The 24588-nt window shown below is 41.5% G+C and overlaps 1 protein-coding gene across 5 annotated transcripts in view; it reads right to left on the minus strand.

Annotated features, from left to right (window-relative positions):
• Positions 1 to 24588, minus strand: part of WDR37 (WD repeat domain 37) — a 303743-nt gene that overhangs the window by 113030 nt on the left and 166125 nt on the right. For 3 of the 5 annotated variants that reach the window (XM_073629900.1, XM_073629899.1, XM_073629903.1), the window contains exons 4-7: positions 20652 to 20748; positions 12355 to 12450; positions 6994 to 7058; positions 326 to 406 (exon numbers count right to left, since the gene is read on the minus strand). In XM_073629900.1, the coding sequence (XP_073486001.1) occupies positions 326 to 406; positions 6994 to 7058; positions 12355 to 12450; positions 20652 to 20748 (339 nt within the window). The remainder of the gene's footprint in view (positions 1 to 325; positions 407 to 6993; positions 7059 to 12354; positions 12451 to 20651; positions 20749 to 24588) is intronic. The other 2 variants (XM_073629902.1, XM_073629901.1) reach the window with 1 other exon arrangement.

A 24588-nucleotide genomic window follows, 5' to 3' on the forward strand; every position in this document is an offset into this window, starting at 1 on the left:
AATAGATATAAAACATACAGACATATGCGGTTATTGGTTCCTTCTCAACATGTCAATTACCTTCCCGCAAATTGAGATGAACATATTGCACACTCGGCACAGTCATAAGACTGCCCAAATTGCTGGTAGAAAGGGTCAGTTGATAGATATGATATCTCTAAAAAAGCAATCTCAGGTAACACAGGTACTGAGCAATTTAGTTGGAATTAGGTTCTACCAAGCAGGAATTTAGCAACATTTAAAGGACAGGGTAAAAAAACGAATGGCTCCGAGAATGCTCATTCAGGTCCACACCCACACATGCACACTGGCACACAGAAGTTACCCAGGAGTCTCCACCCCATAATTCCCAGCTCCGCCCTCTGGAGATGCGACGATGTGCCTTGTCTGAGAAATAATGTAAGCGCTACAGCAAGACCAAGAGAACAAATATTTAGCATTTCTATATTTGACCTTTAAAAGCAGAGACCCCCAAGAATAAATCTTAAAAGGAAAGTATGTCTTGAACAAGAAACAGAATGGAGTTATGCCATGCAGATAATTATACAATCTATTTGTACATCTTGTAGCTATGTATCCAAGGGGATGATATTGACTGATATAAACCTGAAAACATGCCTAGAAAAATGTATGTATATAATTTTTTTTTAAACAAAAAAGGGACGAGTCCCCACCCCACCCTACCCCACGAAGCTTCGTTTACAAGCAAAAGTAGAAACCTTTCATATTATATGTAACCATGCTCTACAGAAAAAGACTGATCGTTTAAATGCAATTCATTGTCCAATACTTTTGTGAGAATAAATCATTTAAACACAGCCCTCAGTGTTGTACGCATACAAAATTGTGCTTCACCTTCACTTTCCTGTAAGAAACAGACTGCAGGCAACAGTAATCCTGTATCTGGGTGTTCATCATAAGGGCTAATTTACACTTGCTTCAAAAACATGGCTTCGGACACGTTTTGTTAAAGCTCTCTCAACACCACTCAAAGCTCCTGTCACTAAAAAAAATGGTTAGCTTACAGTCCTGTTTACACCTTGCTTTTGCTTGGTGCTTTGATGAGGCTTCGGTGGGGCTTTGTGGTGCTTCAAGTGAGCTTTGCCGTAGATGTCTATGAAGGCTTTGAAGACGCACCACTAAAGCTACATGAGGTATAATTTTTGAAGCGAAGCTTAAGTAAAGCAAAGCAAAAGCAAGGTGTAAACAGGACAGTAAGCTAACCATTTTATTTAGTGACAGGAGCTTTGACTAGTGTTCAGAGAGCTTTAAGAAAGCCTGTCCGAAGCCTTGTTTTGAAGCAAGTGTAAACTATCCGTTAAAGTGCGTTGAAGCCAAAGCAAGTGTCAATGAGCCCTTAAATAATTGCCTACAATTTTGATATTATGATCCCCATGCAATAACCAAATCACTCTTAGGGCTAGTTTATACTTACTTCAAAACAAGGCTTCGGACACGCTTTGTTAAAGCTCTCTGAATGCCAGTCAAAGCTCCTGTCACTAAATAAAATGGTTAGCTTACAGTCCTGTTTACGCCTTGCTTTTGCTTGGTGCTTCCGTTAGGCTTCGGTGGAGCTTCCGCGAGGCATCTTCTGGGACACCTCACAGGCCCCAGAAGATTGCCTGGCCATTTAGGTTGCGCATGCACAGTGTGCAGCTGGCTGTGAAGCCGCAAGCTGTCACAGCCGAGTGCCCACACTAGTGATGTCGGCGCCGGGGAGAGGCGCGGGAGAGAACCGAGGCTTCAGGCATCCACATTGCTGGATCGTGGGACAGGTGAGTATGTGTTTATTAAAAGTCAGCAGCTACACTTTTTGTAGCTGCTGACTTTTAATAAAACACAGAAATGGGTGAAACTCTGCTTTAAGCAGTGCTACTTAACAGATCTAGAATAGGAGCTGATGGTCTCAGGAGCTCTGATATGTCCACCATTACACTATATAGAGAATTCACAGGGAAATTTTGGAAATTCAGTTTTTCCTAACATCGTCCTGTGATAATCTTTATTAAGCTCATAAATTAAGTGAAAGATAAATAAACGGCCAATTTAAATGCAGTCTCAATCCACTAAGACGCTACTGCAATTCAAAGTGAGATAAATTGGGTTACCTGTGACATCTTGAGGACATGAAAATGGAGGCTTTGCCTATAACATTTATTCAGGTAAAGGCTTGTATTTTCTTTACTATTCGCTATATGGCCTCATTCACAAGGTCGTAACAATTTACTGAACAATTTACTGATAAGGAACAAAAGTTCCTGCACAATGATCAGTACATAGAATGCGTAAAAATTGTGCTGTGAATAGGGCCTCATAAAAAAAAAAAAAAAAGGGTGAAAAGTGGAATTGATTGCTACAGGGTTCAGATTCAGAGATCAGTCTTTTAGTCTAGTTTTCCAAAGGTCGGCCATACACGGAGCAAATTTATTTGGTTGCAGGAAAGAAATTAGCTTGATTCCCCCCATTCACACAGTGTTGATGAGGGAATCCCTCTTATCGGGCCATTATCTTCTCCCATTGGCAGGAAAAGACAGTGATAATTGCTAGTGGCTATAGCAACCGCTAGCGATAATCACAAGTAAAACCTGGCATGCTGGTTGTACCCAAGTTGATTGATCGATCAACTTGCTACATTCAGCCTGTCCATACACGGTTTGAATCTGGGCCAGTTCAGCAGGAAACAGCCGAGATTCAGACCATGTATGGCCTGCCTAAGCCCCATTCTATTTGCAGAAAAATAACCAAATTTATATCTACATTTAAACACAGAGCCAGATTTAAACCTTGGGGGGGCCCGGAGCTTATACACAAAGTTGGTTTACATTCTCAGTGACAGTCACACATTTTTAAATGCATGACAATGGCATTCTGAGGTCACATATGCCCACACAAACGCAGACATAGTGCTCTATGTGTTGTTTGCTTGAGCCGCCAAAATTCATTTTTGAAAAATTATACAATATACCAGTCCAGAGTTTTACAGATGATGTCCAGCAAAATATTACTTCCCAAGATACATTTAATAACATAAAACAAGTTTTTAATTATACATTTTATATATCTTTTATATTGTTTTATACAATCTTTTGTATAAAGGGGGGCCGCTTTCTTTTTACCCCCTTATAAAATCAGGCCCTATTTCAACCTATGAATTTCTTAAAGAGACCTTGTCAATACAAGGATCAAAAGTAAAATAACCCCAGCTTGAAAAACAAGATTCTATGCAATTACCTTTTCTGGCAGCCTTTGTGTTGAAACTGTTATGTTGGCGATCCCCAGCTGCTGCAGACATGCAACACTTTCAGGTGTGGCAAATACCAGATTTGTGGGTTCTCCCGCTGGCTTATACATAACTCCAGGATGTAAGAACCAGCAAGAAAAAACACTGGGTGCAGTGTGGAGCTTGCATTCAACACATCTCGAAATGTTGGATGTCTCCTACGATTGACCATCAACAATGTGTTTCAACTCAAAGGCTACCAGAAAGGTAAGTATATAGCCTCTTCTTTTACCGGCTGTAGCTTACTTACTGTAGTTACAGGTTCACTTTAAGAACTAAAATTATGACTATGGCGTCAGACAGGAGTTTTCTAAAAAGTGGTCCAGACTGCAGAGGCCCATAGAACCAACATGTTTATGAAGGTTTACATTTATCTGGATCATGGTATAAGTAGTCGTAGATCATCACATTTAATAAATCCAGTTAAATGTGATTAACTATTACTAACCATAGAACCAGATTTCAAGCAGCTAAAGTCAAATAAATTAAGGGATAATTACGCTTGGCTGCAATGGGTCAGAGTTAACATTGAAGAGGCAGATGTCTATCCAAGATCAATGGAAAGGCAGACATATGCCAATCCTTGCATGACTCATAAGGCACCAGGATCTGTTGCATTCTACTCCCTGACTTGGCCAAGGACGAATGTGGTGGTCATATGGCAAAGGCAGGCTTCCCTTTTAGCAATAAAAAAAGTAACTATTTGCCCAGTCATAAGTCCTTAGGAGTGCTTGAGCAAGGGTTGTCTATGCCTGGAATCTTGCACCATTTTGGAAGCTGTAAAATACATTGTTAAAGTAGTTCAGCCTAAAACTAACTCTAAACCTACTCGCATCCACATTCTAAGACTAATCTAACCCTGTAAAGCAAAAATCCCTTTACATACCTTTTCTGCAGCCAATCCGGCCTGGTCCCACGCTGAGCTGTCAGCGGTGGCTTCTCTGTGTAGGCGAGTGCAGTTGAGGCAGCCGACAATGGAAGTCCCATAGCAACTCTATGGGTGACGTCACTTCCCAGGCATTTCCTAGCTGTTGTCGGCTCTCTCTTCCACACAGCTTCCTCCATTGGAGACTGGACCGAATCAGCTGCAGAAAAGGTACGTATAGCGATATTTGCTTTACAGGGTTAGATAGATTAGTCTTAAAATGTGGCTGCCAGTAGATTTAGAATTACTTTAAGGGGAATAATTTCCCAAAACAGCAGATGAGCCCCAGCGGTGATAACATCAATGATTAGTTTCTTGTCAAATAATTTTTGATATGAGGATGATCTATACGCAGAAATAAGTACTAAAAGTGCTCATTAACACACCCCAATAGGGCCCAAAAGTTGTTGTTACATCAACCAATTTTTTCAGGTTAAATATTACCACCTTTACTACACACTGCATTTAATTTTATGTAAAAAGCCTAACCTATCTTCTCCCACAGTGATGAAAACAGTTCCTACAGGCTAAATTGTATGACATATCAGTGTAGCTGACAAATGACTGTCCACATAGGAGTATAAAGACAGGTGAACTTTAATGACATGTCACAGAGAAAAATGAGGGCAAGTCTTCAGAGAGGCCACAGATGAACTAATTAGCCCTTCTTCCAATTTTATCCTCACATAAGGTCACTATTCAAAGCAATTTCTATGAAGGTCTATTCTTACAACTGTGATTAATGTAATTGTCAAGGACTAACCAATAAGCTTTCCTTGGAGAAAAGCAATGAAATAGCAATTTGGCAAATTGCATGTGACAATATGTATATACATTTTCTAATAACAAAGTTCACTTAGAACAAGGGAGGTCTGCCCAATAGTGACCTAGGTGTAATAACACTGTTCTGTATGTATATAGCAGAACATAGCTAGAAATCTTTCTTGCACCATATAAATAGATCTTGATGGATCTGTTTGGAAAACGCATTTGTCAGTTGAGATCAGTTTGAGACTCTTCTGAGAACATTTAAAATTCACTGGCAGGTGCAGGTGACCTCCTTTTAAGCTGTATTAACCCACTTGAAGTTGCTACCTATTGATGTGTATGGGGGGCAGGGGGAAGCAATTAAAGAAGAACTCTGAGCACAATGTTTACTTTCCCATGCAGTGGGGCGGTGCCCTGTACTGCTCAGGTTAACCACTCATTTTTGTCTAGGGGATTGCACAGATATACTTACCTAATCCACCAATCCTTCAAGCGCAAGGCCGATCCCTGCCACACCTGCCCCCTGCATGCTAGCAGTCTTGTGAATGGACTTTTTCCTGACGTCATCACACCCATAGACCAGCTCTGGACGCGAGAACGGCAGGAACAGGGAAAGTGCTGTTTTCCGAAGGATCAAAGGATCAGGTAAATATAGCCTCTTGGTGCGCCCCTAGACAAAACGAGCAGTTAACCCATGCACTGCATGGGAGAATTTTTGTATTTTATTTTTTTCTTGAGTTTTGCTTTAAGATATGAAAAGAAGAACAAGTGCAACCACACATGCATTAAGGGCCAATGTTGACGAACATTTATTTGCCTCAAATGAGTTTTACATTCCCATACAAGTCTTTGGGAAAGGAAAAAATCTGCTTGGAGCAAGTGAAATGCAGGTCCAATGCATCTTTCAAAGAATACTGAATGATCTCAGAAGTATCTTAAACGGATGCCATTAACACAAGCTCTAAGAGTATTGACTGAAGGCACATCTGTTCCCGAGATGCCATGTGTAAGACCAATTAACTAAACTACAAGTGACCATTCAGCACTCCGTGATTAGAGCAGAGAGGGGTTTTAAAGGATACGTTTGCCTTCTATAACGTTACGTATTACAACCAGGGTGTAGCACATAACATGTTAAAGATGCAGCAGCTCCCATTGTGACCGTGGGCTGGGGATCTTCTCCCTGCACCCACTGTCACAATAAAAAAAAAAAAAAACACATGGCAGTGCAGGGCTCCGTCCAAAAGACCAAGTCATTCATTCACAGAGTTCTGTGAATGGGGGGACTAAAAATGCCATCAGCCATTGAAGCTGACGGCTTGTAGTTCTCAATGAACTACCAGGGTGCTGATGAGCGCTCTAGATGGTTTAATGATTCTTCCTGCCATTCAGTTTGGCAGTGCCCATACGTGGTACAAGCAGACAGCTACACTGACAGTCTGCAGGAGCCTGAGATTAGAAGCCTACAGAGCATTGCACTCGTGATCAGCAGATCACAGGTGCAATGCTCTGTAGGCTTCTAATTAAAAAAAATAAATAATCAACGCACATTTTTTTTTTACCTGCAAAAAGATGTGCATTTATTTCTTTTTTTTACAAAAGATTTACTTATCCTTTAAAGGTTTTGAGAAAGCCGCTTAAATTCTTTCTAAATGATTGGCCCATCCGATGTTCTATATACTAGTGGTAACAAGTTAAGAGGCTCCACAAGCACAGTGAGCACATGAGGATATATTAATATGTATTCATACTAACCAATGGTAGTTTAACAAACATTTGTGTACAAAAGGAATTGTGGTGATACTACAAACTACAATTTAAGCATATTGATTTGTATGTAGCTTTGATTTGGTGCAGAGTCAATGTGCATAGGTGATCAGCCTGCTTTGATTGGAAACCCACTGATCTTGTGTGCACAAACAGGTAAACTATGACTGCAAAAGAAAGCACATTTTTTAATTAAAGCGAAATGCTCTCTTTTCATCAAACAAAAACAAAAGCTATAAAATATGAGGTTTACCTTGCTAGTAGATGCTTTGTAAGTGGTCTTCAGCTTTTGGGACAATTGGCTGGTACTGTGGCTAGCTGAAAAATAATAAAGACTTTAAACATGCATAATAGGTAAGACCAAAGAATTTCCACAAGATGCCAAAATAGGAATTCTTTAGCTGTAAAGCCTAAGGATAGACCGTGGGGGTAATTTACGAAAGGCAAATCCACTTGAAATTGTACTTGGAAGTAAAGTTGCTGTAGATCCGAGGGGGACATGCAAGGAAAATAAAAAAACAGCATTTTAGCTTACACATGATTGGATGATAAAATCAGCAGAGCTTCCCCTCATTTCAGATCTACCCCTTAGATTTACAGTGAATACACTTCCAAGTGCACTTTGCTCTTGTACTGCAAAGTGGATTTGCCTTTTGTAAATAACCCCCACAGTTTTCTTGTCTCTTGTAAAAGGAGAAAGTCTTCTCCTAACAACCCTTTACAAGGTGCAGATGAGAGAATACTTTCACCATGTGTTATGTGTGTGCATGTTTTAGATTACAGATAGCGAGCAAAACCTTAAGGCAGGGCTAGATAAACTTCGGTCCTACAAGTACCATAAGGCACTGCAAGACTGACGCCATAAACATGACTCCAAGAAGAGGCTTGATGGGTATTCACATCTCATTCCATCACATAGCCCCAAAATTAGAGGATTGTTCCTCAATTTCAGGACAGGGGGCTGAGCCATGCAAATCATTTGTTTACTTCCCAAACAACCAAATACACATTGAGAACCAATATACATTTCCTAATATAATAGAGCCATTTATTCCAAACTGCTTACAAGCCCTACTCCATAGAAGCAGTGGTTTCCATACCAGTGTTAATTTTGACACCAAATTTTTATTTAGTTTTAGTCATATTTTAGTCATCTGAATTGTTTTAGTTTAATTAATATTTTAATCAAGTACATTTTAGTCTACTAAAATCTTATGGGATTAGTTACATTGTGATGCATTATTTAAGCATTTCTTTAGAATTTCCAAACTCATTATAGACTCCTGGAGTAAAAATCTAATAACATATTGTTTATGGTATTAAAAGGGCAAATCCACTTTTGTGGGGAAAAAAATTAGTGAGCAAAATAAAATATAAGACCCCTTTCACACTGGGGCTGCCCGTGCATTTGCAGTAAAGCGCCGCTCATTTTAGCGGCGATTTACCGCTGTTTAAGTGGCGCTTTTGTGCCACTTTTCGGCCGCTAGCGGGGCGCTCTTAACCCCAAAAAAGGGATTAAAAACTCCCGTGTTGCGCCACTTTCGGAAGCGCTGCCCATTCATTGCAATAGGCAGAGGCATTTTGGGAGCACTGTATGTACCGCCCAGGGGTGAAAGCACCCATTGCAATGAATGGGAGGCAGTTTACAGGCGTTATTTCTAGCGCGAAAGCGCCTGAAAACTGCCTCAGTGTGAAAGGGGACTAATACATAAAATTGCAACACAAGTCATATTGTAATTGAATGTTATCAAAAATTTGTTATAAAAAATGTAATTAATTTGGACATCAAATTTCATTTTAGTCATAATCTTTTGACTAAACTGCCATTTTAGTCATCTGAACTTTTTTAGTTTAATTCGTGTTTCAGTGGAGTAAAATGGTGTTAAAGTATAACTAAGAGCCCTTTCACACGGACAGCGTGTCAGCGTTGGCGGTAAAGCGCAGCTAGTTTTAGCGGCGCTTTACCGTTGTTTTAGAGGCGATTTTCGGAAGCTAGCGGGGCGCTTTCAACCCCCACTAGCAGCCGAATAAAGGGTTAAAAGGGTCCGCAAAGCACTGCTGCTGAGGTGCTTTGCAGCGCTGCCCATTGATTTTAATGGGCAGGGTCGCTTTAGCCCCAAAAGATGTCTAAAGGGCCACAAAGATGCTGCTTGCGGGACTTTTTTTAACGTCCTGCAAGCGCACTCTGGCTTTCACACTGGGACTGCAGATGAGGCATTTTTCAGGCACTATTTTTAGCGCTAAAGCGTCTGAAAAACGCCTCCAGTGTGAAAGATGTCTAAAGGCAAAACTTTCTCTTTTTTTTTGGATAGAGTGGAGAGGGATTAGGACACCTGTCAGGTTTTTCTCTCTCTCTGTGCTCCCGTTAGGGAGATTCACCCTCTCTATTTGTCCTGTTTACTATTATCATTGAAAGCAAAAGTAAAAGAAATTCCCAAATTTTGAGTTGTCTCCAGAAAAGTAATTGAGGGGAAATCTTCCAATGGAGACACTAGTTCTGGTGACCTGGAGAGCCCCACGAGATTCCATTAATTTGCAGGGATTTCCTCTCACTTCCTGTTTGGCTATGGGACAGGAAGCAAAGGGAAATCTCCGCATTTGGACACAGATGGTGAAAAAAAAAAGAAGTCTGACAGGGGATTATAACCCTCCCTTACTCTATCCAAAAAAAAAGTTTTCCCCTATAGTTCTATTTTAATTTCGTAGAAGAAATTAACACAGTTCCATACACTGCACTGATGATGACCAAAAAGTCTGAATTACAGTTTGGAATAAATGGTTCTTTAAAGTGACTGTAAAGGCTCAAGATTTTTTTTATCTTTATGCATGAAGGTAAAAATTCTTCTGTGTGCAGCAGACCCCTAATACTTACCTGAACCCCATCTCGATCCAGCAATGTGCACGAGAGCAGCAGCTCTCCTGGGGTCTCTTCCCCCTTATTGGCTGAGACAGCAGCGGGAGCTACTGGCTCCCACTACTGTCAATTACAGCAAGTGAGCCAATGAGGAGAGAGTGGGCGCGAGGCCGAGCCACCCTCTGTGTGTAAACGGACACAGAGCAGTTTGCTATGGGGCCACTTGCCAGAAGGGAGGGGCCAGGAGCACCGGCGGGGGACCAAAGAAGAGGGGGATCGGGGCTGCTCTGTTCAAAACCACTACACAGAGCAGGTAAGTTTGACATGTTTGTTATTTAAAACAAAAAAAAATGCTTTTAATATCACTTTATTATGAGGCAATATTTTGCACTATGCATCAGCAGTTCATAATTTGCATTTGGCTGTTTGGGGTAAAGGAATGGATTTTCATGACTCCCTCCACTGTCCGGAAATGAGGAATAAACCTCTTATTTTTGGGATATGTGGTAAAACGAGACATGTCAATACCTTCTGTTTAAGAAGGCTTTATTGTGCTGCAGGCCTGCTTTGGCCCCTTTTCTCCCTAACCCGTATAGTTATTTTGTCTAAAAAGATAGCAGAGACAGCAGACAAATCAATAAGGAAATATTTCCCCTCTTATCCATTGTGGGACACAAGAATTCAGATAGAGTCAGGACATCCAAAAGCAGCCCAACTGAGCGATGGGAAAGACATAAAAAAAAAAAAATCACAACATGCCACACTAGGAGGCCAGGGGCTGCTTAAAGCCCAGAAGCCAACTGAAGAATCAACTGCCAATTCTGAATGGATGACTTGGGACCCCCTACCATATAGGTCAACCTGTCAATGCAACCAAAGGGAGAGCAAGTTGAACAACCCAACTGTCCAGACCAGAATGGAGAAGGACAACACCAGAGGGGAATGGCTCTACACAGAAGGAAACACTGAACCTGAGTCAGCAGGAAGCTGATTAACCAGAACCTACCAAAAACAACCAATTCCCAAACAAGAAAAAAAGACCCAAAACCCGAGTTTGCCAACAGAAAATAAAAAAAAACACACAAACATACTTGGGACACTGGCCATATATGATTCATTTTCTACCATTCAGCCAGCAGGTTGAACGACAGAAAATTAATCGATTCCCCAAAAACACATTTGAGGTGGTTGGGGGAATCCCTCCCATGGAGCTATTGTATTGTGACAGTGGGGAGAGTTCCCCTCTGTCATAATACACTTATCAGCACTGTCAGCTACAGCCGAGGGCACTGATCATTAATTTTCCAACAAGCTGGTTCTAAAAGTAAATAAATAAATAAAAGGAAAATGTGCAAAATAGTGTACAATATAATATAAAAGCTGCAAAAACAAAAAGAAGATATCTCTTCCAATATCAAAATATAAATTATCTGTGTTGTGTTAAACAATCGGTAAATCAAACAAACATATACATAACCAAATATACATAAAGTGCCAATATTGTAAAAAAAAAAAAAAAAAAAAACACAACAACAAAATAGTATCCAAAGTCAATAAAAAGTACTCCAAAAAGAGCCAACCAAAGATTGATTTAGTCACCCGCTGTTTTAGGGCCACATGCAGCCCAGCGTGTTTTTTTTTTCTGCATAAAAAACGCATAGAAAGTAGGTTATATGGTTTTTCAATGGCAAATTTCACACAAGGGCTTGCAGTTCCAGTTCAAGAAAAAAAAAAAGCAAAAAACATGCATTTTTGCTGCACTGGACTCTACTGAAACGCTAAAAACGCACTGGGACGCACCAAAAATGCACTAGAACACACGTCCTTATTTTTAAAAAAAAAAGGGAAAAATGCACTGGACTGCATCAAAAACGCACTGGAACACATCAAAATTGCGTCAAAAACACACATGCAGAAAAGCATCTCAAACGCATCTGGACTGCGTTTCTATGATGTGAACTGGCCCTTAGCCCAACACAGGAAATTTATAAGCTGGTTCTTCAGAAGTTGATCGAGAGATAGATCGACTTCTGTATAACCAGCCTCACCCATAGATGGATCAAATTCGCCAGGTTCGTGCTGAACCAGGCTAAATTTCTATTCCAGAAACCCCCAGAAGGAAACAATTCCAAAAAGTATTTATTACTTTTTAAAAGGAAAACAAATATAATAAAATTTAGGTTTTTTTTTTTATGGTTCAGCTTTAATGCTAGATTCACACCTATGCGTTTTTGTGGGCAGTGTTTGCGCCAGCACAGCAGCCTATTCAAATGAATGGGCTACTGTGCCTGAGTTTTCACAAAAAAACAAAAAAAAAGTGCATGCATCTTTTTAAAAATGCGGCCACAGGGAAATCACGTGGTCTTTCTGACCACGTGATTTCCCTGTGGTTACCGCACCCACAAACGCGCTGCATGCTGAAATTGGTTGGGGGGGGGGCACCAATTTTTTTATTCACAATGAATGGCAAGCCTGCGTCTCTCTTAAGAGCAACGCAATTTGGCTGCGGAACGGAGGCGATTCCCGCACCCGCACGCAGGGGCTTGAACCAAGACTAAAGGGCAGATACTAGCGCTTCTCCACTTGCTCAGCCTCCATCCAAAAATACATATAAACCAGTAGACCCTTGGAGTAGAAGTCCAGTCTCAGACATTCTCTGTGCTCACACTTTTAAAGCTAGACGGCACCAAAATGTACAAGACACTGACACTGCAGTTTTAGGCTTGATAACAAGATTGGCTATTCAACAAAACCATTTACCTTTTGTTTTCATTTGACCTTTATTTAATTCGGCTCCATCGATCGTCTGTCCTTCTACTGCCAGGCGTTCATTCAATGTGTCTATTTCACGTCGCACTTCAATATAACAAAAGCAGGAATTAGCATTCTGGAGAAACGTTTAAAATCCTTCATTGTTCAGCATGTAAAGTAAATGTCATAGTTATTATTTACAATTGGCTATATGTCTATTGGTAGAGCCACCATATTGGCATTGGACTACTCATAGCAAGGGTTCATACACAAGTGTTGGATCGAGAACCCCAAGGAGCGCTTGTGATGTCAGCACTGTACTGCTGTAAGCTTGGTGGCATCTGGCTGGGTACACCAGTACCCACACCAACAGAGCTGGAGGTCTCCATTTAGCTTTTCATGCACCAAACCTACCCTTAAAGTGGAAGTAAATGCAATACTTAACTCTTAACACACTCTTCCAAACTCTAAAGCCTAATCTATGTAGCCCTGTAAAGAAAGAAATGACTATACCTGTTCTGCATCCACTCCGGTCCAGCCTCAGGCTGAGCTGTTAGAGGCACCTTCAGTGTGTAGGAATGTATAGGAGACGCAGCCAACAGAAGCCCCATAATAATGCTATGTGTTCCCAGCCCACTCACCTTCACACAGTGGACGCTGCTGGAGACCGGAGCAACTGTAGAACAGGTAAGTATAGTGATTTTTTTCTTTACAGGGCTAGATAGATTAGGCTTGGAATTTGGCTGAGAGTAGGTTTAGAGTTAGTTAGGTTTTGCTTTTACTTCCACTTTAAATCTATGTGATCCTTGGTGCAATACTCCTAATCTATCCAAAGAGTTAGGTAGGGTACACACTATAAGAAAAGCAGCCAAACATTTTTGTACGAGGAATGATCATAGGATTTTCGTATAGCTTGTACAAAACTTTCGACAGCCGATTCAAACCTTCCAAACCAAAATTTCTAAAAGGTACAAGCTCCAAAATTTTTCTCGTACGTAAGCAGAACTAATGAGTTTAGTTTAATGTGCATGGTTTTCGTACAAGAATGATCGGCAACAATAAACAATACAATCTACGTACGATGTTCCTACATCAAAACAAAAAATGCTTTTGTCACAAGAGATTTTTCATACAATGAGTAGCACCCTCAGGTTCAACCAGCTGCGAACAACCTAGAAAAACTAGACGATCGTTCGTTACATTTTCTTTTAGAGTGTACCCCAATTTAGGAAGGACAAAAAAAATGCAGCAGATACAAGGAGCAGTGGCAGTGTAGGACAGACACAAAGTAGGAGCAAAGCAGCAGACACATGGAGCAGCAGAAGTGTAGAATAGACACATTGTGGGGGCAATGCAGCAGACACATGAAGAAGGGGTAATATAGGACAGACACTAAGTGGGATCAATGTGGCGTACACATGGATCGGGGGCAGTGTAGGACAGACAAGGAGTAGGACCAATGTGGCGCACACATGGATCGGGGGCAGTGTAGGACAGACATGGAGTGGGATCAATGTGGCGCAAACATGGATAGAGGGCAATGTAGGACAGACAGGGAGTGGGATCAATGTAGCGAACACATGGATCGGGGGGGCCAGCGTAGGACAGACATGGAGTGGGATCAATGTGGCGCACACATGGACCTGGGGCAGTGTAGGACAGACATGGAGTGGGATCAATGTGGCGCACACATGGATGGGGGGCAGTGTAGGACAGACATGGAGTGGGATCAATGTAGTGCACACATGGATCAGGGGCAGTGTAGGACAGACATGGAGTGGGATCAATGTGGCGCAAACACGGATAGGGGGCAATGTAGGACAGACATGGAGTGGGATCAATGTAGTGCACCCATGGATCGGGGGCAATGTAGGACAGACATGGAGTGGGATCAATGTAGTGCACACATGGATCAGGGGCAGTGTAGGACAGACAGGGAGTGGGATCAATGTGGCGCAAACACGGATAGGGGGCAATGTAGGACAGACATGGAGTGGGATCAATGTGGCGCAAACATGGATGGGGGCAGTGTAGGACAGACAAGGAGTAGGACCAATGTGGCGCACACATGGATCGGGGGCAGTGTAGGACAGACATGGAGTGGGATCAATGTGGCGCAAACATGGATAGGGGGCAATGTAGGACAGACAGGGAGTGGGATCAATGTAGCGCACACATGGATCGGGGGGGCAGCGTAGGACAGACATGGAGTGGGATCAATGTGGCGCACACATGGATCGGGGGCAGTGTAGGACAGACATGGAGTGGGATCAATGTAGTGCCACATGGATCAGGGGCAGTGTAGGACAGACAGGGAGTGGGATCAATGTGGCGCAAACACGGATAGGGGGCAATGTAGGACAGACATGGAGTGGGATCAATGTAGTGCACACATGGATCAGGGGCAGTGTAGGACAGACATGGAGTGGGATCAATGTAGTGCACCCATGGATCGTGGGCAATGTAGGACAGACAGGGAGTGGGATCAATTTAGCGTACACATGGATCGGGGGCAATGTAGGACAGACATGGAGTGGGATCAATGTAGCGCACACATGGATGGGGGCAGTGTAGGACAGACAAGGAGTAGGACCAATGTGGCGCACACATGGATCGGGGGCAGTGTAGGACAGACATGGAGTGGGATCAATGTAGCGCACACATGGATGGGGGCAATGTAGGACAGACAAGGAGTAGGACCAATGTGGCGCACACATGGATCGGGGGGGCAGTGTAGGACAGACATGGAGTGGGATCAATGTAGTGCACACATGGATCAGGGGCAGTGTAGGACAGACATGGAGTGGGATCAATGTGGCACAAACACGGATAGGGGGCAATGTAGGACAGACATGGAGTGGGATCAATGTAGTGCACCCATGGATCGGGGGCAATGTAGGACAGACAGGGAGTGGGATCAATGTAGAGCACACATGGATCGGGGCAGTGTAGGACAGTGAGTGCAGTGAGTGGGGACGTTAATAAAATATGCCTGTCATTTTGTAATTTCCATGCCATCTGTTCTGTCCATCCTTAATAAAACATAACCAGACATGAAAGAATTATTTGAGCCATAATTCAGGCAGCCTCTTAGATTCCTTTGTATTAAAAAACCTTAATCAAAGAAACAGTTCTTAGGCTTCACATACATTCCTGCTTAATTAAAATTGTTATCCGTGTGTTTAATCTTTGTCCTTGGACAATAACATTAAAACAACTTTGCCTTGATGTAGTAAAATAATTTTGAACGAAAACATCAAAAGGTTTTATCTGCATTGTAAAAGAAGAGTTAACCAATCAACATCCACACTACTTTGAGATTAAGAAAGCTACCACCTACCCCCTTTATCAGGGTTACCAACCATCAGCAAATTTATTGACAGCTTGTGTAAAAAAAAAAAAAAAGTGATCTTTACAGCTGTCTGTAAATGTCAGTTTGAGAAATATTATGTCAGTAAAAATCAGTCCTTTCTTCAGGCAGGTTTGTGTTGGCTCGGCAAGTGTAAGAAAAGACCTCTTGACAGCTTGATGCAGCACCAGCAGCCACTGATTCAGGCAGAGTTTGGAGCCAGTTGGGATTATTTCTAAATAGAAGCAGGCTGGAAGGAGCAGGCAGCCACATTTGCCAAGCCTGCTTCCTCTAGTTCTGGCTGTGGAATGATCTCAACAGAGCTCCGCCTGCCGCCTCTCTGCAAAGATAGGTAGTTGGATCACAGTGCTTGTCTCGTGTCAACAGCTCCTGAAGCCTGTGCCCACGGCCCCACAGCTACACTACTCTCCTCCTGAGCAACCTATCCTGCTCTTCTGCAGCAGCAGTTCTCCATCAGGTAACTTAAGGAGGGGGATTTGGGGGTGGGAGTACCCCTGCACTCTGTAGCGCAGCTCACACCCAAACCCTGCACGCTGTACTTAACACACACTCCTGGTATTTAATGCCCCTTTAAGACCCTCCCACTGTTCGTGCAGGAGGCAATACTACTGCTTCCCGAATGTGTTTTTTTTTTCTAGCTGAATGGAAATTTTGCATTGAAATACTGTGTCACTATCGCAAGCCAAGTATTTGGCTTGAGGCTGCTGTGCAGCCCCGTTGAGCTTAATGGGCAAGTTTGACAGGCGATGCTGCTATAAAGCTAAGCATTAGGGCCATGGCAGTGTGTACTCACCCAAGCAGCAGCTATTTTCATTTAATGGTAGGTGGTCAGGGAGCGGTTCTGTTTAATCATCCTCTTTTGGCCCACTCCCACTATTAGACACAATCCGCAATCCGGTCATGCCCATTGGTCTATTTGACATGCATAATAGAAATCGTTTTTCAACTGTAACTCAGCAGTGTGGCTGATAATGTCATGCTGTATCGATTTTCTAAATGTAAACCGGGCCAATTACCTGTTATGGGTATTGTCATTGTTTACAGATGGTGTTTATGTTTAAATATGATTGTTTTAGTTTCTAAAAAGGAGTTCTGTCATTTTCCCAGGTTGTCAGTAAATTTTCCATGTTCTGTCAGCAAAAAATGATGCAGGAGGTTGGTAACCGTCAATGCCATATGTCTAGAACAACAACATCAGGTGGTAACAGATACTGACACAGATGTAAAATGAATGAGCCAAAAGCTCTTACAATCTAGTGTCGTTTATTTGTTGTGATGTAAAAGCATGTTTCACGCTGAATAGTGCTTACTCAGTTATAACCTTTGAAGTGCTATTCAGTACTAAATGCATTAGAGACCTCTTACTGCCTCTATGTACCCTGTTGTAGCACAAAAAATCTAGCTGTCAGACTGACAGTTCAGACCCTGCCAATAATCAGAAGCCTATATTTATATTATATATATATATATATATATATATATTTTTTTTTTTTTATTGTGTGTGTAATATGAGAATCGCAATTTTTTTGGCTTAGAATAAAGATCACGATCTTGCAGCGTAACATCTTTCACATGATACAAAAAAATTGGGCTAACTTTACTGTTTTTTTTTTTTTTTACTTGATTGAAGTGTATATTTTGCCAAAAAATTGCGTTTGAAAGACCACTGCACAAATACATTGTGACATAAAATATTGCAATGACTGCTATTTTATTTTCTAGAGTCTCTGCTATATATATATATATATATATATATATATATATATATATATATATATATATATATATATATATATATATATACACATACATACATATATACACATACATATAACGTTTGGGGGTTCTAAGTAATTTTACAGCAAAAAATACTGATTTTAATTTGTAAGCAACAATTGTCAAAAAAGGTTTAGTCTTTAAGTGGTTAAACTGACCTCATTTACAGACCAAAGTTCTTCCCTTTGATCCCTAAAAGATGCATTGTATCTCTTCTCTATCTCTCAGTGCCTAGGAATGTTGATAAACATTTGTCAGATTTTTTTTTTTTTTTTGACAGCTCGGCTCTGCATGGTTTTAAAGAATCGAGGAAATGGCTGATTAGGATTGGGAGGGGGTTAAATTGAGATGACGATTTGGTATTGCCCTGACATATGTCTAGATACTGAAAAATTTGTCAAAAACAAGCAATTTAAAGGATAAGTGCACCTTCAGGAGCATGTTTTGTTTCACCAGTTTTAAGTGTGTAACATGTACCTGCTCCTGCAGCGGCTCGGCCAATCAAGCCCTCTGTGTGACAGCAATACAGGGAGAAGTTCCCCGTGCCATGTGTCACTTTTTTTTTTTTTTTTTTAAAGAGCGCAGCTGTGCGGTGCTCTGGCCACATGGCCGTGTCATTTATCCACAGAGTTCTGTGAATGAATCAGCTACAAATACCAACATACTTTGCAGATGTTGGCTTGTAGTTCTCAATAAACTACTATGGCGCTGTTGAGCGCTCTGGTAGTTCATTGATTCTTCACTGTCAGTGTAAAACTGGGAAATTTACACGGACAGTCTGCAGGAGTCCTGCATGGTACCATCAATCTGCTGATCGCTGGTGCAATGCTTTCAAGGCTCCTAAAAAATGGAACTCACAAATGGGACCCGGAAATGACAAATCCCCGGGAGCGGGAATTCTCCATTTCCGAGTCCCATTTGTGAGTTCCAAGCAAATGGTATATCCAGAACGAGGAGTGGATCGCACGCCAATAGGAGCTCAATATACCCATCCGCACAGGCTGTAGATACCTTAGTGCCGAGCTTGGCACAGGCACATGTGAGTGCAAATGTTATCACTTTTAAACCATTTTTATTAAAACGTACTACACCATAAGCGCTCTTCTTTGTGTCCCTGGTGGAGTCTGTTCCCAAATCCTTTGTCGGAGGGGGTCCCACAGTGCAGAGATGTTTTACCCAGGATCATACTGGTTTATTCAATAAAGCGTGTTTAGACCTACTGTAAAAAGTGGTCAAACACCTCTGGTGAGTTGCTATCTACCTCATGAGCCCTCATGATGAAGCATTTATTTGAAGATACTTCAAACCAGAAGAATCTTTAGATATTATGGTGTTGGGATTGTCATTTTGGACTTTTATAGTTTGCAGTTTGCATATGGTTCACTTGCACCAATATATATGTTGAATATTTTGTTGTTCATGATGATCTGAGCGCCAACACCTTTACGTTTGTTACATCACCAGTCTGGTTCCTACCATTTTAAAGGGGCAGCTAATCCTCACCCCAGGCACCATTACCAGGCACACTTCTTTTTATCCTTTAATGAGTTAAATGTTACATGTGTAAGTATGTTAGCGCTATATAGATCTATATATAAAAAAAAAAAAAAATCATACAAAATGTACCATTGAATCGGCTTTGCTCAACGTGGTTGACTGCATTCACTGCAACTCAGCTGCAATGGCTCAAGTGTCAAAATATTAAACTGTAGCACACAATGTACACTATATTACCAAAAGTATTGGGACACCTGCCTTTACACGCACATGAATATTAATGGTGTCTTAGTCTGTTGGGTTCAATATTGAGTTGGCCCACCCTTTGCAGCTATAACAGCTTTGACTCTTCTGGGAAGGCTGTCCACAAGGTTTAGGAGTGTGTCTATGGGAATGTTTGACCATTCTTCCAGAAGCGCATTTGTGAGGTCAGGCACTGATGTGGATGGGAAGGCCTGGCTCGCAGTCTCTGCTTTAATTCATCCCAAAGGCATTCTATCGGGTTGAGGTCAGGACTCTGCACAGGCCAGTCACGTTCCTCCACCTCAAACTCGCTTATCCATGTCTTTATGGACCTTGATTTGTGCACTGGTCCAAATCATTTTGTGGAGGGGCAGGGGTTGGGCTTGGCCCCTTAGTCCCAGTGAAGGGAACTGCTAAGGTGTCAGCATACCAAGATATTTTGGACAATATCATGCTCCCAACTTTGTGGGAACAGTTAGGGGATGGCCCCTTCTTGTTGCAAGTTGACAGTGCACAAACCAAGGTCCATAAAGACATAGGTGAGTGAGTTTGGGGTGGAGGAACTTGACTGGCCTGCACAGAGTCCTGACCTCAACCTGATAAAACACCTTTGGAATGAATTTGATTGGAGACTGCGAGCCAGGCCTTTTCATCCACATCAGTGCCTGACCTTCTGGAATGCACTTCTGGAAGGATGGTCAAACATTCCCACAGACTGGGGGGTGTACACTCGTGTCGCTCTGTGTGTCTGATTAGCACGTGGAGGGGCTATGGTGTGTCTCTGCAGAGAATCTCCCATCCTCTGGAATGGTAGAATAATCCGGGTATGCGTTGTTCTCTGAACAATGCAGAATAAAGATTCGCGCCAACAGTAAAAACAGGAGTCTTTGTGTGCGTTGTGGTCGGGGGCAGTGTTCATGAGTTCTTAGGCCAGCCATGTGGCTTTCTTTGTCTTACTGGAGAACACAGCTTAGAGGTACAAGGGGCGGGGAATCATACACACTGCCCCTGCCCAGACACGCCCATAAACTCCCCTAGTCATTATTCATTGGTTGAGATTTGTATAACTCCTCCTGTTTGCCTGTGCTTGATTGGCTGATTGTGAAGCAATCAAGCTTTATTATTATATAAATAAACATCGCGCCCATGGTCAGAGGCTGGCTGTTGGTGGAGCTAAGGATGTGAGGATGGTGGTCATGTCTGTGTTATTTGGGAAGATACGGGTGTACACAGAAGCATTATATCAAAAGGCTGAAAGGGTGATTTATTAGCGTAGGAGACATGGATTACGTGTAGCGTATGGGGGAATTTCCACGTCAGTAGGCACGTCAGACACTTTCTCATGGCACAGATTTCTTTATTTCAAACCAGGAAAGAGTCTCCACAACTTTGTGATCAGCAGCACTCATGCAGTACTTACATTCCAAGTTCTCAATATAAAGGTTCTCAAATTCCCTTTCTATTTGTCCAAAAAGATCCATGAGTGTATTGCGCACAGAAGATGGCAGCTTGGAATCCTACATAGGAAAAACAAAAAGGTAGAAAATAAGAATTTTACTCACCGTGGGTTTGATAATGCTGTCAAAATTATTTAAAAATGAGACAATACAAGTACAGTAAAACCTTGGTTTGAGAGTAACTTGGTTTGAGAGCGTTTTGCAAGACAAGCAAAATGTTTTAATAAATTTTGCCTTGATATACAAGCGATGTCTTGATATAAGAGTAGCATCATGTCACAACTGAGTATAAAAAAAAAAAAGAAGAGAGGCACCTCTAAGTGTAGAAATATGGTTACATTTAATGAAGGTACAACATTTAGCAACTTATTGCTACACTTAGAGGTGCCTCTCTTCTCTTTTATACTCTGTAAAAAAATTGCTTTGATACACAAGTGCTTTGGATTACAAGCATGTTTCTGGAACAAATTATGCTCGCAAACCAAGGTTTTACTGTATAACATGACACATAGGGAGGAAGAGTAGACACCACCTTGTTTTTCTCAATTCATATATTTGTGATATATATTTCTGAAGGCGTTCATATATTTGTGAAGTGTGCCCTAGTAAATATAGGGCATGGACAGTCCTATCAATATGTAATATATGAAAAAGATCAGCTTGATATAAATCTAATCAATGTATCAATGTTTTAAAAACAGTTTTCCCATGCATTGTTTGTAATTCTACATTCACATGGGGAAAGCCTTATTTTCTCATTAAATACACAGGCTGTGCATGTATTGCAATTCTACATATCCATTGTCTTTTAGGGATTCCCCATTCACAATATAATTACATCAGTCAGCAGACTCATTAAAAACAATGCATTCAATGCTTGTCTGATATCTTCTCTCAACTGCTATTATAGCCCAAATCCAACTTTTTTTATTATTATTGTAGAAAAAAAAGTTTACCAGCAGCTGTTGAAAGTAGCCCAGTAACCATTGCAGAATAGATATGCCCATGTAGTACAGTGTTATTTTAGAATATAAACTGACCTTTAATAATAATCTTCCATTCAGGAATCTCCCTTACTACAGGTATTGCCAGCTGTTGCTGTCCCGGGCAGAGAGCATATTGTATCACTCCGCCTGTGACAGGAGCCAGCGCTATACAGGAAGAATCGGCTTATGCGGCTCTGCTCCTTCCGCAGCCATGCTTCTTCTTTATTCAGAACACTGATGCTCTGGGATCTACTTGCCGATCTGCCATCCCAGAGCAGGAGATAGCGAGCCACATCAGAGGGCTCTGCAGACCACGTGGCCCACGGGCCAGTGTTTGGGCACCCCTACTTTAAGGAAAATGTTACAATAATACATACTTAATAGAATTAAACTACTTTTTCCTTTTAAATTATCTAAAGGGGTAGACTGTGGGGTAATTAGCACTGTTATTCCTAAATACTGTATTTTTCGCTACACAAGATGCATTTTTTCCCCCCCAAAAATGGGGTCTCTGCGTCTTATGGAGCGAATACTGGCCAGGTCCAACAACCCCCGTCGCTGCCATATTACAAAACTGGTCCGGCGGCAGCACGGCCGCCTCCCCCTGGGCCTGTCACTCACACAAAGCAGAAGACAGAGCAACCCGAGCGGCTGAATGGAGTATGGCCATGGGGCCGCTCGGGCTTCTCTGTGTTCTGAGTGACAGGTGGATGCATAAGAAATGTCAGTCTGTGCAAGGTGGAGGTGGCACAGGTAAAGCTGCATTTCATGGCATTGATTAGGCTGCATTTTATTGGCAAATTTCAAGCTGCATTTTATTGGCACAGGTCAGGCTGCATTTTATTGGCACTGGTAAATATTTTAGTACACTATTTGGTTCAGAATATTTTTTTTCTTGTTTTCCTCCTCTAAAACCTAGGTGCGTCTTATGGTCAAGGTGCGTCTTATGGAGCGAAAAATACAGTAGCTAATAGGACAAACAGAGGGAGCTATATAACAAATGATAAACAGGCAAAGCAATGAATCCAGGGACCAGGTTTCTAACTTTTGTCCCCCTCCAGTCTTCTATTTTTGCCCCTCTTTCTCTTTGTATCACCCCAGAAAGGCACACATAACTTCCCCTACATATGTACTTCGTTGTACCGCCATGATCAAGTGAATAGAGTGGAGGCAGAGATTACATAGGACTGCAGCAAGATTTATACATCACACTTGAAGAATGTACTAAATGCCTTATAATACAACAAAAGAATTAGTAATTAATACTTTCCCCAACCTCCTACTCTACAGAACATTCCCTTTTCTCTACAGTTCTCTTTACAACATTAAAAGGGATTAGTGATTTCTATGGATTCAGCGCTAAAGGAAATGGATAAAATTGCATCCAATAAAAAATGTCTAAAGTCGAATGTAGAAATTAGTCTAGCTTTTACATAATGCTCATCATTCTTTCACTTAGCCTAATTTCACATCCGATTGAGATTTTGCTATATAAAAGCAGACTATGCAGGGCCATTTTATACACCAAGCCAAAACACAAGAGTACTGCTAGATAGCTTGGAAGCAGCAGAGATTTTGTAAAAGACAACAACATCTTCAAATAAATGCCGCAGCCATGCAAGCCAAAGCATCCAAGTGCCACTGCCCTGAGAGCCATAGCATCCCATGGCCACTAGATGCAGCTGACGATCATAGGAAATAAATACATTCATCCTATGACTGTCAGCTACATCTAGTGAACACAGTAACAATCTCTCCTGCGCTCAGGTGTCCATGAACCAAACATGTGGTGCAACCGCCTAAAAAGGTAATGCCTACTGTCTTGCAGCCCTCCTTTGAACAATGGGTATTCAAGCTAGAAAAAAAACACATGAACCATTGCCCGCTTAGGCTCTGAAGAAAGGGGTGCTCCCCCGAAACGCGTTAGCCGTTTGCACCGGTTTGACCCTCTTGGCAATAGGTCCTGGTGTGTCGATTTACAGAAACAGCGCTGTTGCGCCCTTTTTAAAGCTGGTTATACAAGCTCGTTTGTGAGTATTATTTCTGCTGTTTTTATGCTGCATTAAAGTTTATTAGTGGTAATGCACTAGGTTGGTGCGCCCTCCTTCTTTTCTGTTTTTTTCTAGCTACATCTAGTGCCCATAAATCTGTATTTTTCCGATTTATGTGGCATTATGGGCACTAGATGGAGCTGACTGTCATAGGATGAACTATCCCTGATGTTACCCCTTCCCAGCCAGTATCATTAGTACAGTGACAGTGCATATTTTTAGCACTGATCACTGTATTGGCGTCACTGGTTCCCAAAAAAGTGTCAAAAGCGTCAGTGTCGGATTTATCCACCTCAATATCAAAGTCCCTGATCACCGCCATTACTAGTAAAAAAAAAAAAAAAAATTATAAAAATAAAAATTCCATAAAAATATCCCATAATTTGTGCACAAACCAATCAATATTTATGTAGTAGAATAAATATTGGCCTAAATTGATAATTGATGAAGAAATTTGATTTTTCACGTTTTTATTGGAAGTGTTTAACAGCAGAAAGTTGTTAAAGTTGTTAAATATTGTTTTTTTTTTTGTTTTTTTTTCAATATTGTCTGTCTTTTTTTGTTTATAGTGCAAAAAATAAAAACCGCAGAGGTGATCAAATACCACCAAAAGAAAGCTCTATTTGTGGGAACAAAAGGACATACATTTTTTTGGGTACAGCATCGCAGGACCGTGCAATGGTCAGTTAAAGTAAGGCAGTGCTGGGTCGCAAAAAATAGCCTGGTCATGAAGTGGTTAAAAAGTGTTATCTGGAGTTCAACTTCAAACTGTTTAGTGTATCTGAATCTGCTAGTACATCTAGCACTCTTCAAACCACAGACTGACAATGCTGCTGTCCAAAGGTGTCTCTGGTGGCACTCTA

This window comes from Aquarana catesbeiana, linkage group LG05, assembly GCF_042186555.1.
Source record: "Aquarana catesbeiana isolate 2022-GZ linkage group LG05, ASM4218655v1, whole genome shotgun sequence".
Taxonomy (NCBI): domain Eukaryota; kingdom Metazoa; phylum Chordata; class Amphibia; order Anura; family Ranidae; genus Aquarana; species Aquarana catesbeiana.